Here is a 15,260-nt window from a genome sequence, read left to right as displayed (position 1 = left end):
CCTGGCTCATCACGTCCGTCGCTTCATTGATTTGGCACGGGGCGGACAGATACAACTGTGTATTGTCCGCATACTGGTGGTATTTTATCCCGTGCCGTCGAATGATCTCGCCCAGCGGTTTCATGTAGATATTGAAAAGTAGGGGGGATAGGACCGAACCCTGCGGCACCCCATATGTTAGGGGCCTAGGGGTCAATCTCTGCCCTCCAACTAACACCGACTGCAACCTGTCCGAGAGGTAAGAGGAGAACCACCGTAAAACAGTGCCTCCCACCCCCACCTCCCGCAGTCGTCGCAGAAGGATACCATGGTCGATGGTATCGAAAGCCGCAGAGAGGTCAAGGAGTACCAGGATGGAGGCATGGCCTCCATCCCTGGCTCTCCAGAGATCATCAGTCAATGCGACCAAAGCGGTTTCTGTGCTGTAGCCCGGCCTGAAGCCAGACTGGAATGGATCAAGATAACTGGCTTCCTCCAAGGACCGCTGGAGCTGAAAGGCCACCACCTTCTCAACAACCTTCCGCACAAAGGGGAGGTTGGAGACTGGACAATAGTTGTTTAGAACGGCTGGATCCAGTGATGGTTTCTTCAGGAGGGGTCTCACCACTGCCGCCTTTAAAGCGGGGGGAAAGACCCCCTCCCGGAGGGAGGCAGCAACAACCGCCTGGATCCAGCCTCGTGTCACCTCCCTGCTGTTAACAACCAGCCAGGAGGGGCACGGGTCCAGTACGCATGTGGAGGCACCTACAGCTCTCATAGCCTTGTCCACGTCCTCAGGGGTAACAGCTTGAAAATCAATGCAGCGATGACCTAGCAGATTATCCCTTGGTGCCTCGGCTGGTTCTGCAGAATTGGAGTCCAGGTCCACCCGAAACCGAGCAACTTTATCCGCGAGGAACTGGACATAGTCCTCAGCCCTGCCCTGCAAAGGATCACCCGTATCCCTCCTATTTAGGAGGGAACGGGTTATCCTGAACAGGGCGGCTGGGCGTGACTCAGCGGAAGCAATCAGAGTGGCAATGTAAGTTCTTTTTGATGTCCTGATTGCCCGGATGTACTCTCTGATGCAGGATGTTAAAAGTGCTCGGTTTGATTCGGATTTACTGGATCTCCATTGGTGCTCTAGGCGTCTCTTCCGGCGCTTCATCTCCTGGAGTTCCTCGGTAAACCAAGGGGCCCTCCTGGATCCACTGCCTCAGAGCGGCCGTAGAGGCGCAATCCAGTTAATAGACTCCGTCGCTGCCGAGTTCCACGCAGCAACCAGAGTCTCCGCCGGACTGCGGGCGAGGGTATCAGGAATAACCCCAAGTTCCGTCTGGAACCCCAAAGGGTCCATAAGTCACCTGGGGTGGAACCACCTGGTCGGTTCCTCCTCCCTACAGTGGGGGTTTGGTCTCCGAAAGTCAAGCCTCAGTAGGTAGTGGTCTGACCACGACAGGGGTATGATCTCACTACCCCTCAGACCAATATCACAAGTCCACTGCTCCGAGAGAAATACGAGGTCAAGCATGTGACCCGCCGAGTGGGTTGGGCCCCGAATTACTTGGGTCAAGCCCATGGCTGTCATGGAAGCCATGAACTCCAGCGCTCCATCAGAGTGTTCACCAAGTGAAGGCAAATTGAAATCCCCCCAGAACCATAAGCCTGGGGAACTCAATTGCCAGCTCGGCTACCGACTCGAGGAGCGAGGGGAGGGCTGCTGCAATGCTGTTGGGAGGCAGGTACGTTAGCAGCAGACCCACTTGACCCTTGAGGTACAACTTCACCAGCAGGGACTCACACCCGACAAACTCCGGAGCAGGGATCCTACGAGGTACTAGGGACTCTCGGATAACAATGGCCACACCCCCACCCCTTCTCTGAGCTCTCGGCTGATGGAGCACCTGAAAGCCCTCTGGGCACATCTCTACGAGGGGGACTCCTCCCTCCGGGCCCAGCCAGGTTTCAGTAATACATGCCAGGTCTGCCCTCTCGTCTAAAATTAAGTCCCGGACGAGAGGAGCCTTATGAACTACAGACCTGGCATTTAGCGACAACAGCCTGAGACCAGGGTCCTGATTACTCGCGCCATCTGGCCTTGGAGTGGGACTTGTAGGGCCGGAAGGAGGGATCTCTGTGACGTAGCGAGCCCTCCTTCCCCGGTAATGGCCAGCCCTAAAGTCCCCGCCATATCTGCCCCTCCCTGTTAAGACCGTAATGCTCTGGCCCACTCCCGTGTCCGTAGTTCCATCAACCACCCCTATGGCTCCTGCGTTCCTCAACAGGCCCTCCGAATCAAACACACTCATTTGTTCACCCAAGCAGTCCCCACGTAGTAATTAAAACACATAGAATACAATAATAATAGGATAATAAAAAGGTGGGATCATTCACTCAATCACATGCAAGTCCCATACACTCGCCATACCAGTTAAAAATTGCGCAACCGTGCGAAGTTCGTACAAGGCTTATATCAAAATAGGAGAGAAGGTCTTAATGATCTTAGCCTTCTCCTCTGCAAAGTCCAGTAAAGAGGACACGGTCCAAAGAGGGCTGCTCCGCCCCTCTCCCTTCCTCCAAGTCCCAAAAATGTACCCAAGGCCAAAATCCGCATTGGGTAAGGTGGTTGCAAATGGAGGGGGCAGGGTGTAAACGCCAGATTTTAACAAGCAATAGCTTCGTAGTCTCACCCCCTCCAGGTCAGGATATGATCCGAAATAAAAGCCAACAACAGTCCATAGAAGGTATGTGGATGGTATGCTGGGGAGTGCCTTGTCTTCCCCCTCTCCTATAGGCCTAAGAGGGTCCAAAGTCTGGGGGTGGCCGGAACAGGTTGAAAGAGAGGGGGGGGTGCGTCGGTTGTTAAGATGCCAAGTCCCCACCCATATTTCTTCCATCCTCTATCGCTCCTTCCATGAAACGGATGCACCACAAAAACACAGTCCATGGCGCCCAGAGAGTTGTAATTAGATGGGCGCTATCCGAGTTGGTATTCCAGGGGCAGTGACGGGTGGCAATGCGGTCGGAGGAGGTCGGGTGTTAAGGCCACATCAGATGGTCACAGGCCAGGATAGTAGAGAGCCACTGCTAGGCAAGGGAACAGGAGGAGGCTTCGCAGCAACGAAGGCAAACAGAAGGAAAGATATTGCCAAAGGACAAAACCCGGACATAAAAAGCGAAGGGGGGAGGCTGCGACGGCGATGACGAGGGAGCCGAGCGAAATGGAGGGAAGGGGGGGGCGTCCAAGGAGGGCTACGGCGGCGGCAACCACAGCCAGCCGCCCGATCCGCCCAGTCCCGGTCAGTCCAGATATTAATAGGGCCCCCAAAGCTCACCGCTCGGCTAGATAACCAGCAGTCGCCGAAAACCAAGGCAGAAACGCCGCCGCCGTCAGCAGCGCGGCGCTGCCATCTCCCCCTCCAAGGCTTTTAGTTTTTTCCCTTTCTCTTTTCTTTGCTTTCCCTTTTAAATAATTACCAGTAGCAGTCTTTATTATTAATATTACATTATCTACACTTTTACAAAATTATCAGAGTAGTTTTCCAAAATATAAATTATGCTTTAACAAATTCTTGGACCAGTTTAAAAATAAAAGTTGTAAAAGAAGAAGAGTAACAAATGAAACTAAGATAAAATGGTTAAATTGGCATTAAATCTCATATGTCAAAATCTAGAAAAATACCTGGCCATTTAAAAGATAGGTGCATAGATAATAGGCATCCTCCAAGAAAAAAATGCCCCTCCTAGAGATGTAGATTTGTTTTGCTAGCAAGAAGAAGATACATTTTGCCTTCCTTCTCCATTCCTAAAAAGTGAAAATATTAGTAGCCCTCATTTAACTAATTGAGTCTAGAATTTCTGTTGCTAGGTGATGTGATTGTAAAGCATGAGTCACATGACCATACTTCTTACTGTTGGCAGTTCCAACAGTATCTGATTACCATTGTTAAGCCAGGACTCCACATGGTCGTGGCTTTCAATTTCTTGTTGGCTTCCCCATTGATTTTGCTTTTGGAAGGCCAAAGGTTGCACATCTTGATCTTGTGACCAGAAATTTAGGACAGTTGCTAAATGCCTGGATTGCAATCAGGTGATCATGGGGGTGCAGCAACAAGCAGGAACTTTGAGACTGGTTGTAACTACCATTAGTTTAGAGCCATTTCAAGGACCTTCTGTACCACAAACTAGCAAATTGTCAGTCCATTTGCTAGCTGAAATAGGTGTGCCTATTTCTTGTCAACTTCATATACACACTTTTGGTAACAAAATGAAAGAAAAGGCAGTTTTCATACTATAGCTAGAATCTGATGTTATCTTAATTTTGTAATACAGAATAAGCTAATTTGAGAACATGAGTGCTTTCTCACTCTGAATTTTAGCTCCAAACTATTTCCCTTTATTACCCAAAATAAAGACAAATGTTAAACCTACTATATCTAGTTAAGACTTATGAGGGAATTTTGTTCCTAACTAAAATGATTTATTTTAAAAGATTTAAATGTTATTCAAGATTAATTCTTCTCAAACTGACTATTTTAAGTCTTTTGAAGCACATTTGGCTCCTTATAACTACATAGACATATATTAAACTATAGGATTATATTTAGCATTACCATAAATTTGGAGTTAAGAATAGTTTAAAATATAATTTTGCCAGTGTAGAATAATTACTAGAGACCAAGGTTATATATTAGAAGTGCACTCAATCTTCCATACAGTTTTGAATACTAGGGCTGCATATTTTGGGGTAGGGAGAATTCTACTAGGTAAGAAACTTTTGCTGAAAAATCCTTATGCTTCATTACCTAGTAATTTCTCCCAGCAGTTTCACAAAAGTGTAAAAGAATATGACAAAGAATTGGACACTTGCAATACATGGATAGATTCCCAGCATTTGTTTCTGAATCTTAAACAAGCTGGGACCATTGCTTGTAAATAGTAGTTAGATCAGATCAATAGTATTGGAAACTTCTGAGAAATTGAATGGATCCCACAAGGCAAGAATATCATTTAGATAGACTGTGTGCTTTCTAGGGAAAAAGCTCAAATCCTATTTTAAGCAACTTGATAGCACTGGGAAAGATTTTGGGGAAAAAATAAAACCTCTATTATCTTGCTAAACGTGTCTTGAATCAACTGTATTGTTTAGGATGCAGATACTATGGCTTTGGAAAGAGTGTGGGATGATTTATATGACTTTATGTGCTGGCCTAGATTGTTAGTAGCTTTTCAACTTTTCTAGAAAGGTATTTCTATTAGCTGCTATCCAACTGTCTTTTAAACCAGATATGTTTAGGGTTAAACCTGGAAATAATTAACATTCAATAAATAAACCCTCAGTGCATTGTTTCTCTCTTTACTGGAAACTTTGTTTGAAATTATTGTATTGAGTATATTCTTGGGGTGGGGGGGGGAGAATTGTAAAAGCCAAAGATGTGTTTGTGAAACTACTTGATTGTAAGAGGAAAAAATTATTATTCATCATATCAAGTCACTACTACCACTGCCTGTGAGAAATTGGAGAAAGACCGAACTGAATTGCAAGCAGCTTATGAAGGGTTTGTGCAGAAGTTGAACCAACAGCACCAAAGTGATGTATTGGAATTGGAAGAGCGGCTGAAACAGTTCTACACAGCTGAGTGTGAAAAACTTCAGAGTATCTGCATAGAAGAAGCTGAAAAATACAAAGCACAACTTCAGGAGCAGGTTAGTGGAATTGGAGCATTTATTTAGCATAATGCTTAATTGTTGTAATATTCTTTAATCAAGGTTTTTTATATTAATGCATTCCTCTGGAATCTCAGCAGTGAAGTTTAAAAATGTATAAATATGTCTATCTTCACAGAGTCAATTTTATTATTCATCTGGCAGTAAAGTTAAGACATTCATTGAAATACAGCAGCCTTCTAGGATGGCCTTGTTGCAAATCATGTTGAAATTTGTATTAAATCAAAGCCCTATAAAGAGCTATGTTGGGTTTGTGGAACACTTGCAGAAATTAGTTTGGTGTATGTGTGTATGTATCTACACACACACACACACACACACACACTTTTGAGTCAGTGTTGATTCCTGGAAACTGCTAGGAGAAGTTCTTGCAGATTTCTTGACATGTTTTTGGAAGTAGCTTGCCATTGCTTGCTTCCTAGGTCTGAGAAGGAATGACTGAACCACACCTATCCCAAAATAAGTATTTTTATACACAAACACCCTAAATATTGTTACTTTTTAGGTTGACAACTTGAATATAACACATGAAAATTTTAAGCTAGAACTTGAAACCAGCCATGCAGAAAGGATAGAAGAGTTGAAGAAGGAATATGAATCTTCTTGTTCAGGTAAATTGTCTCATTTCTTAGATTATAACTAAGGATGTTATATTTAGAAAGAAATCTAAAAGCATTCAAAAGCCTCATAAAGATTTTTTTTTTACCATGGATACAGGATTTTTCTACTTCTAACTAAAATATAACCTTATCTTTTGCTATTGCAACAACTTATAATAAAAGCATGTTAGGGAACCTTACCTCATAATAAACCTCTAATTTTTTTCAGAACTCAAGGCTACCCATGAATTAGAAAGAAAGTCACTTGAAGAATCTTTCCATGAGAAGCAAGAAGAATTGGAGGTCTGAATTTTTCCCCAGTTTGTTAATACATAGACACTTCTATGAATTATTTCAAGATTTTATGTGCCTCCACTATTCAAAAAATTTACCTTTATTTTTCTCTCTTTAAAAAGTCCATATTTATACTTAGTCCTTATTAATATAGTTTAACTTTAGTTTTTATTAAGCATCTTTATTGCTTATACTGATTGGTTTGACAGATTGTATCACTCTGGTGCCCAGCTAATAGTATTAAGAATCTTAGCACATTTCTTTTTCTGACTTCTACCAATTTCTTTTATTCTGATAGTATTTTTTAAAATAATTCCTGGCTTTATGTTAGGGCAGGGGTGTCAAACTCGATTTTATTGAGGGCCACATCAGGGTTGTGTTTGACCTGGGGGTGAGGGGCCATGGCCAACTCAACATCACTGCAGGGGCCTCCTGCAGTGCTTTGTCAGTGAAACGGTTCCGAGCTCCATTTTCACTAGCAGAGGCACCACAGGCCAGTCCTTTGCTGTTTCTAGGGCAGCTCTGTCAGCCAGATCTAAGCACCCCAAGGGTAAGATCCAGCTTACGGACCGTGAGTTTGACACCCCTGTATTAGAGGCTTGATTGTTATATTGGACTATATTTAATGTTTCAGAAAAAAATTGCTGAATTACAAAGTGAAAATGATTCCTTAAATGAAAAGCTCAAGTTGGAAGAACAAAAACGAATAGCCAAAGAAAAAGCAAACTCTGTAAGTAAAGTATTGGATAGTATATATTATAAATATTGTTATAAACGTAGAAATCTTTCACAGGTATCAGGCACTTTTCAAACCCTGTGATTGGGTACAAAAACATGGCCCAGAAGCTGCAATTGATTTAATGCTTTCATAGAGTGCAGACTATAAATGTACTATATTTTGTGTTGGGTGGGGGAAATTAGGGACTGTGTAAAGCTTGCAGAAGCTTAAGGCACCAGTTTCATCCCTTAAAACAGGTGTTGGCAACTATGGCCCCTGTGCAATCTGTGGACTTCCAACTCCCAGAATTCCAGAAAAGATATCACTCAGCATAGCATAATCCTTGCGGAATTACAAAAGTAACATTATTTGGAACTGGGCAATGCATGGATATTTGCAGCCAATACAAATACCACTTTCATAAATTTCTCCATTCAATGCAAGTACTTCTGTAGGGTTCTATGGTGGTTTGCAAGTATCTATATTTTTCCGTATCCCTTGCTCCCAAGTATGGTGAAGAAAATCTATAGCCAGTCAATATATCATACACCTAATTTAAAACACATGGCAGTGTTGAAGGGCCAAAGATGTTTATCTTTGTATATAAATTTTCAGAAAAATCCTCAGATTATGTATCTGGAACAAGAACTGGAAAGTTTGAAAGCAGTATTGGAAATCAAGAATGAGAAATTGCACCAGCAAGATAACAAACTATTGAAGATGGAAAAACTGGTGAGTTTTGCATTGAAGTGCTGGTCTCCAAAATCTCATTTTTGTGCTGATAATGCAAAAAGACTTAAATCACTGAAGTATGAAATTGGGAACAGGCACCAAAAGTGTTCTTTACTATGGGACAAATACATATAAATTAGCTTGTAACTAATTTCAGGAAGGAATATTAATCTTGAGAGAGGATAAGCTTTTAGCATATGCTTGTGATCCCATGTAAAGCCTGCCCATTGCACTAGCTAAAATTGAAGTTGCTAGTTCAGATTTCATTATTAGCCAGGAATCTGCAATATGCCTGGAAGCCAACTATGGTGATTTTCTTTCCACTTCACCTTTTTTTTTTTTTTTTTGCAATATAAGCATTGCTGGTTAGATATTACAGAGATAAAACACAATTCTCTGAATGTTTAAAATATGCAGTATAAATTATTTCTTGTTTTCATACAACTTCAACAAAATGATAATTAGTTGTCTTGAGAATTCTTGTTCATTAATCAGAAAGGAGAATTATTTTCATTAATTAACTGACTTTTGAGCTTAAAATACCCTGTCTTGGGGCCAAAATTATTATTCAATCTATGGGAGTCATATTTTTATTTTGCATTCATGGCTTGTACTTAAAGAATCATGCTATAAGTGTCTGTTCCAATAGACATTGTTGATGAGGACAAAATATTTAAGCCAAACAAGTACTCTAGGAACTTAGCAATATAGAAGTTTAAATACCATCATATAAAAGGTTATCTAGATTATTGGATACTTGTCCTGAATTTATTTTATTTTTGTCCTTGCACTACAAACTCTGGTGGGAACTGGAATTACCAGATGTTTTCCATCTTCTCTTATGGGTTCTGGTGTTTTTTAGAGCTTACATCTATATGCTTGATGTCTTTTAAGTAGATCAGAAGGTTTCTGAGGATAGTTTTCCACTGCTGCAATTATATTTAAATCCCAGCTATCCATTCATTCTCTTCTCCTTGCCCTCTCCCTGCATACACATCTGTATACTTTATGCACTACATAACTGGAGAATGTATAATGAACTGGACTATCACTATCTTAAATAGATACCCATGATAAACTAGGAATAAACTGAATCTTAACTCTTTTCTCCTATATTTTTAGATTAAGAGCCTAGGCCTTTTAAGTTCAACTAAATCCATTTAAATAATTGTCAGTCTTTTGGGTTTTATTGAAAATATTTGTTTTGTAACAAGTTAGCAATAGCAATAGCAGTTAGACTTATATACCGCTTCATAGGTCTTTCAGCCCTCTCTAAGCGGTTTACAGAGTCAGCATATTGCCCCTACAGTCTGGGTCCTCATTTCACCCACCTCGGAAGGACGGAAGGCTGCGTCAACTTTGAGCCGGTGAGATTTAAACTGCTGAACTGCAGATAACAGTCAGCTGAAGTGGCCTGCAGTACTGCACCCTAACCACTGCGCCACCTCGGCTCTTGGTTAAAAACTATATGTAGTGTACTTTGTCAGGGGCAAGATACTAACAGAGTTTGTTAGGTTACACTTTATAAATAGACATTTGGGGTAACTTTGTAATTGACAAAAATGCTTCAGAGGATTAGCAACATTGATGCATTAGCTCAGTATTCCTTTATGTTGGTCAAACAAACAAAAAATGTGCAAACTCCGAATCCGACCGAACACTACTAAGAACCTTTATTAGGTCTTATTTAGTGGCGATACGGGCGGCAAAATGTGCCCATTTTTCCGCCCTTATTGCGTCCGCAGAATCTCGCCTGGCCGCCATGTTTAGAATAACTCGCTCCCTCCTGAAAGGGAGGGATGCGAGTGAACCCTTACAGGGAAAAGCTGAGGAATTTGTTCAGTTTCTGTCGGACAAAGTCACTCAGATTCGGACGGACCTAGACTCCATTTGAATAGTGCCAGCAGAGATGCTGAGGGAGAGCCTTGATCAAATTTTGTGGAGTGAATTCCAGCTTGCCACTCCTGAGGAAGTGGACAAGGCCAATGGAGCGATGAGTACCGCCACCTGTCTACTGGACCCTTGTCCCTCCTGGTTGGTTTCAACCAGCAGAGAGGTGACACGAGGCTGGATCCAGAGGATTGTAAACACCTCGCTTCGGGAGGGGTCTTTCCCGCAACCTTTGAAGGAAGTGGTGGTGAGACCCCTCCTTAAGAAGCCTGCTCTAGACCCAGCTGTCCTTAAAAACTACTGTCCAGTCTCCAACCTCCCATTCTTGGGGAAGGTTGTTGAGAAGGTGGTGGCCTCCCAACTCCAGCGGACCTTGGACGAAGCGGATTATCTAGATCACTTTCAGTCTGGTTTCAGGCCTGGTTACTGCACCGAAACCGCTTTGGTCGCATTGACCGATGATCTCTGGCGAGCCAGGGATAGAGGGCATTCCTCTATCCTGGTGCTTCTTGACCTCTCAGCGGCCTTCAATACCATCGACCATGGTATCCTTCTGCGGTGGCTGGAAGAGGTGGGAGTGGGAGGCACCATTTTATGGTGGTTCTCCTCTTACCTCTCTGGCAGGTCGCAGTCAGTGTTGGTCGGAGGACAGAGGTCGACCCCTAGGCCCCTGGAATATGGGGTGCCACAGGGTTCGGTCCTGTCCCCCCTCCTATTTAACATCTACATGAAGCTGCTGGGTGAGATCATTCGTCGGTACGGGATTAAATACCACCAGTATGCGGACGATACCCAGCTGTATCTGTCCGCCCTGTGCCAACTCAGTGAAGCGGTAGAAGTAATGTGCCAGTGCCTGGAAGCTGTCAGGGTCTGGCTGGGAATGAACAAGCTTGCGCTCAACCCTGACAAGACTGAGTGGCTTTGGATGCTCCTCCCAAAAATAGTCCAGATATTCCACCTTTAAACCTGGGGGGGTGAAATCTTACACCCCTCAGAGAGGGCCCGCAACTTGGGTGTTCTCCTGGACCCGCAACTGACATTAGAACATCATTTGTCAGCTATGACCAGGGGAGCTTTTGCCCAGGTGCCCTGGACCAGGAGGCACTCCAAATGATCACTCATGCCCTCATCACCTCAAGGCTCGACTACTGTAACGCGCTGTACATGGGGCTGCCCCTGAAGAGTGTTCGGAGACTACAATTGGTCCAGAATGCAGACGCGCGAGCGCTATTGGGTGTACCTAGGTACACCCACCTTACACCTATCCTCCGCAAGCTGCAATGGCTCCCTATTGGTCTCCGAACATGCTTCAAGGTGCTGGTTATTACCTTTAAAGCCCTACATGGCCTAGGACCTGGATATCTCCATGACCGCCTCCTGCAACATACCTCCCAGTGCCCAATAAGATCGCACAGGACGGGCCTTCTCTGAGTACCGTCGACTACGCAGTGTCTGGCAGCTCCTTGGGGGAGAGCCTTCTCTGTAGCTGCCCCGGCCCTCTGGAACGATCTACCCCCTGAGATCCGGACCCTCCCCACTCTCTCAGCCTTCCGTAAGTCTGTTAAGACCTGGCTGTTCCGGCAGGCCTGGGGCTGTTGATCTAGATTGACCTTCAGCCCCATTAAGATCGAGTGCATGTTGTGTCCTTCTTTTAACTCGTTTCTGTCCTGTATTTTAAACTTTTTAAAATGCTTTTAAACTATTTTTATGTAAGCCGCCCAGAGTCCTTCGGGATTGGGCGGCATACAAATCTATTAAAATTGGAAATTGGAATTTGATTTTTTATCCAAGGTGGAGAGCAACACTGCCCTGGTAGAGAAAATGAGAAAACTTCAACAAGGGAATGAAGAATTAAAAGCTCGGATGGACAAACATATGGAACTTTCCAGGTATTTTAAAAGCTCGACTCTAACCTATCCTTCATGTGGGGAATTTAGAACAGAGTGCATGCAAACGTTTTCCAGAATTGCCTTGGACTTTGAGTGACATGTCAAGAATAGTAATCAAAAAAATGAAGAAGGCCAGGATGAATAAATATAGTTGCAGTAAATAAACTTGAATGCTATTTAAATTAATTAAACAGAGAAATATAATGATTCCTCTTATACAGAGAAATATAATGATTCCTCTTATACTTAATTATATTTCTCCTCTGGCCCATTTAAAATTACAATTCAGTCATGGTCACACTGCAGCCGCACTAAAGCTCACTCTGGGGAAGTATGCATTTGACCCTAATATCATTGATGTATTCAGATAAAGCCATGATACAAACTGTTCTAAATCTAGTATAATAAAGTGGGACTAAAATTCAAATAAAAGTAAAAGTATCTTTTGAAGGTCAGTGAAATAATGTTCTCTGGGGACTATCAAAAGTTTAAGTTCAAATTTTTAAAAAATAATTTCTTTGTTTGCTTGCTATCATCTCTTGCATCTGGGAGAAAAACATTCTACAAGCACCTTGAGAAGAAAATCCTATTGCAGTTATTATATTATTCCTCTAATAGCATTACTAGTTTCCTCTAATAGATAGCAGAGGTGGTTTTCAGCCGGGTCTGACCAGTTCTGGAGAACTGGTAGCGGAAATTTTGAGTAGTTCGGAGAACTGGTAATACCACCTCTGACGGCTCCGCTTCCTGAATCTCAGCTGAGGGAATGGGGATTTTGCAGTAACCTTCCCCTGCCACGCCCACCAAGCCACACCATACCCACCAACCCACGCCCACAGAACCAGTAGTACAAATTTTTGAATCCCACCACTGATAGATGGGCACCAATAAGAGTGAAGAAAATGAGAAATAAGTTGACGGTTTTATTGTGCTCAACTAAGCCTTCATTTGTCCAAGTTTGTAATTTTGAAAGGGGGAAAATCTACTGCTAATTCAATGGAGAGTTCGTAGGTTCTGGAAGAACCACCTCCACCCCCACCCCAGAGAAGGGGGGAGAATTGTCCACCCGAAGCCTTTACAGCTTGTTCTAAAAGAAGAATAGGGCAAATCTGTTTGAAGGTAAGAAGGTCTCGTTTATCATTTTTCTTTTAAAACGAACAGGCAACTTTCCACTGAGCAAGCAGTTTTGCAAGAATCTTTGGAGAAAGAATCCAAGGTAAATAAACGCCTATCGATGGAAAATGAAGAACTTTTGTGGAAGCTACACAATGGGGACCTTTGCAGTCCAAGAAAACTCTCCCCTGGTACTCCACCACTGGCCTTTCAGTCACCAAGAAATTCCAGCTCTTTCTCCAGCCCCACTGTGTCACCCAGATGACACCATTGTGAAGAGACACTCTCCCTTCAGGCATTTCCTTCAAACTCTGCAGAACTGAAAACATGGTTTGAGGGAGCAAAAAGCTACAAAAATGCAGCTGTGCTTCACTGTGTCTGAAATACAACTGGAAAGAACTGCATTGAGAAATATCTTCAGGAGCAGGAAACGCAACTGTGGTCATCCTTGTTAAAGAAAAAAGACTTCAGAAATAACTTCTCCAAAAGTTGTTGCACAAAGCACTTAAAGGGCAAGAAATATCTTGTTCACTTTTGCCTTTTTCACCTAACTCTAGGGAAAAATTGCTCAGGGGCTTATAAATAAATGATTGCAACCTTTAATACGTTCCTCATTATAGATAGTTCTTGAGACTCTGGGTGTGCATAAATGATGCAGCATACCACCTTTGCCATGTATATGATAGAGGATACACACAGAAGAAATTAGGGTCATGTTATTCATGAATAAAATTTTCTCATTATGCATGTTTTATCAATGTTTTTCCCCCTTTCTTGGGACTAAAGAAAAACTGCCACTTGTACTATATGTTCCCTCTTATCTCTGTACTTCAGTTTAGTAAATGATTGAAAGGAGATACTATTTCTGTTTCATTGTCTTACCTGTTTCATTGTGGAATGTAATGAGTTTGATCATCTCCTTTCCAGGCATAATTACATTGTCCAAAATATTATTTTTCATCTTCTCCATATATATGACAGAATTAAATTGTTTTCCTTTAGCTATATTATTTAGCCTTTACAAAAAACACACATCAGTGTAGTAGATAATTCAAACATACATATAAACATTAGTATCAGTATCTACAGGGTCTTATCTGACTCAAAATAGCAGTGCTTCAGAGCACTGCATTCAGGAGGAAAACAATGCAGATGTGCTTATTTTAAGAGAAGCAAGAGGCTATAGAAATGTATCGTGTTGCTTTGTAATATACAGAGCTGATAATTTATCAATGTGCACTTTATTCAGTAAATGCTATAAGGAGCAATCTATTCATTACATTCATCAGTAACAGATCTATTAACATTTTCCCATTGGCTGAAGAATTCATTACCCTCGGTTTCATTTGATAAGTTTTCTTTGACCATCTTGAATTAAACAAAATTTGTTTTGTAATAGAAAGATACTTATCTCTTGAGTAGCATTTAATTCTGCATTGCAAATTTAAAAACAGCATTGTGCATGTCTGCTCTTGTTAATGACCTATTCAGTTTTGATTTTTCTGAGATTTAAAATCTCTTATTTGTACAATGAGCTCTAAAAATTGTCTCTGCTTTCTGATATAGGCGGGATTTTTAAATCCTATGGTTTGGTCTGTTATTAATACAATCTAACAATGAACTGATATCTCTTTGTTATTTAGTGATTAACTGTTAGTCTAAGGTTGGCAATGATATTTCAAGATTTCCTTTGTCTCTTTCATAAAATTAAAGAAGGGGACCTTTGAATAATCTTCTATAAACAGGGAGAACAAAATGTCAAATTAGATATTTGTTTAGAAAGCAAAATGTTGGCTTGAAGGGGGAAAGATTTTAGTTATTCTTGAATTATGGAAGCATATTATATTTGGTAATATGAAAAATTCAAGGATAAAATATTTTAATTGTGCATTGTGTATGGAATATTTTACTTGCCCAAACCCATTTAAGGAACAGTACATGCTGTTGTAGCTAGAGATGCTAGCACTTCTCAATAAACTGTTGTCCAGAGACTGATTTGTATAACCATGAACATTTGGTGTAGGCTGAAATTTGGCTTAGAAATATGTCTTGAAGCTATCTATTTCTTTGGTAAGGTCATATTTGATCACATGTATTGAGTGTCAAAAATTAAAATAAATTTTTTTACTGCTTTAAAACTCTTGCCTTTTTAAGTGTAAGCAAATCTCTGAAACCCAAGTAATATAAATGCTAACATAAAGTATGTTATGTATATAGAAGCCTTCCTTCCAAATTGTGAGTCATTTAAACCGAAGTGGTTTCTATTTAGACTGGGCTTAGAGTTGCAGACATCAAAACAGTAATTTTCAGATTTCAGAA

The 15,260-nt window shown here is 41.9% G+C and overlaps 1 protein-coding gene across 4 annotated transcripts in view; it reads left to right on the top strand.

Moving 5' to 3' along the window:
* MTUS1 (microtubule associated scaffold protein 1) overlaps window positions 1-14,804 on the top strand; it is a 117,455-nt gene extending 102,651 nt beyond the window's left edge. For all 4 annotated transcript variants that reach the window (XM_032223735.1, XM_032223733.1, XM_032223734.1 and 1 more), the window contains 7 exons: window positions 5,471-5,685; window positions 6,212-6,317; window positions 6,535-6,608; window positions 7,234-7,329; window positions 7,933-8,049; window positions 11,731-11,828; window positions 12,990-14,804. In XM_032223735.1, coding sequence (XP_032079626.1) covers window positions 5,471-5,685; window positions 6,212-6,317; window positions 6,535-6,608; window positions 7,234-7,329; window positions 7,933-8,049; window positions 11,731-11,828; window positions 12,990-13,206 — 923 coding nt within the window. In that variant the 3' untranslated portion in view covers window positions 13,207-14,804. The remainder of the gene's footprint in view (window positions 1-5,470; window positions 5,686-6,211; window positions 6,318-6,534; window positions 6,609-7,233; window positions 7,330-7,932; window positions 8,050-11,730; window positions 11,829-12,989) is intronic.
* Window positions 14,805-15,260: the final 456 nt, after the last annotated feature.

The sequence above is a fragment of the Thamnophis elegans genome, chromosome 9 (assembly GCF_009769535.1).
Source record: "Thamnophis elegans isolate rThaEle1 chromosome 9, rThaEle1.pri, whole genome shotgun sequence".
Classification (NCBI taxonomy): Eukaryota; Metazoa; Chordata; class Lepidosauria; order Squamata; family Colubridae; genus Thamnophis; species Thamnophis elegans.
This window is presented reverse-complemented; position numbering and strand designations above follow the sequence as displayed.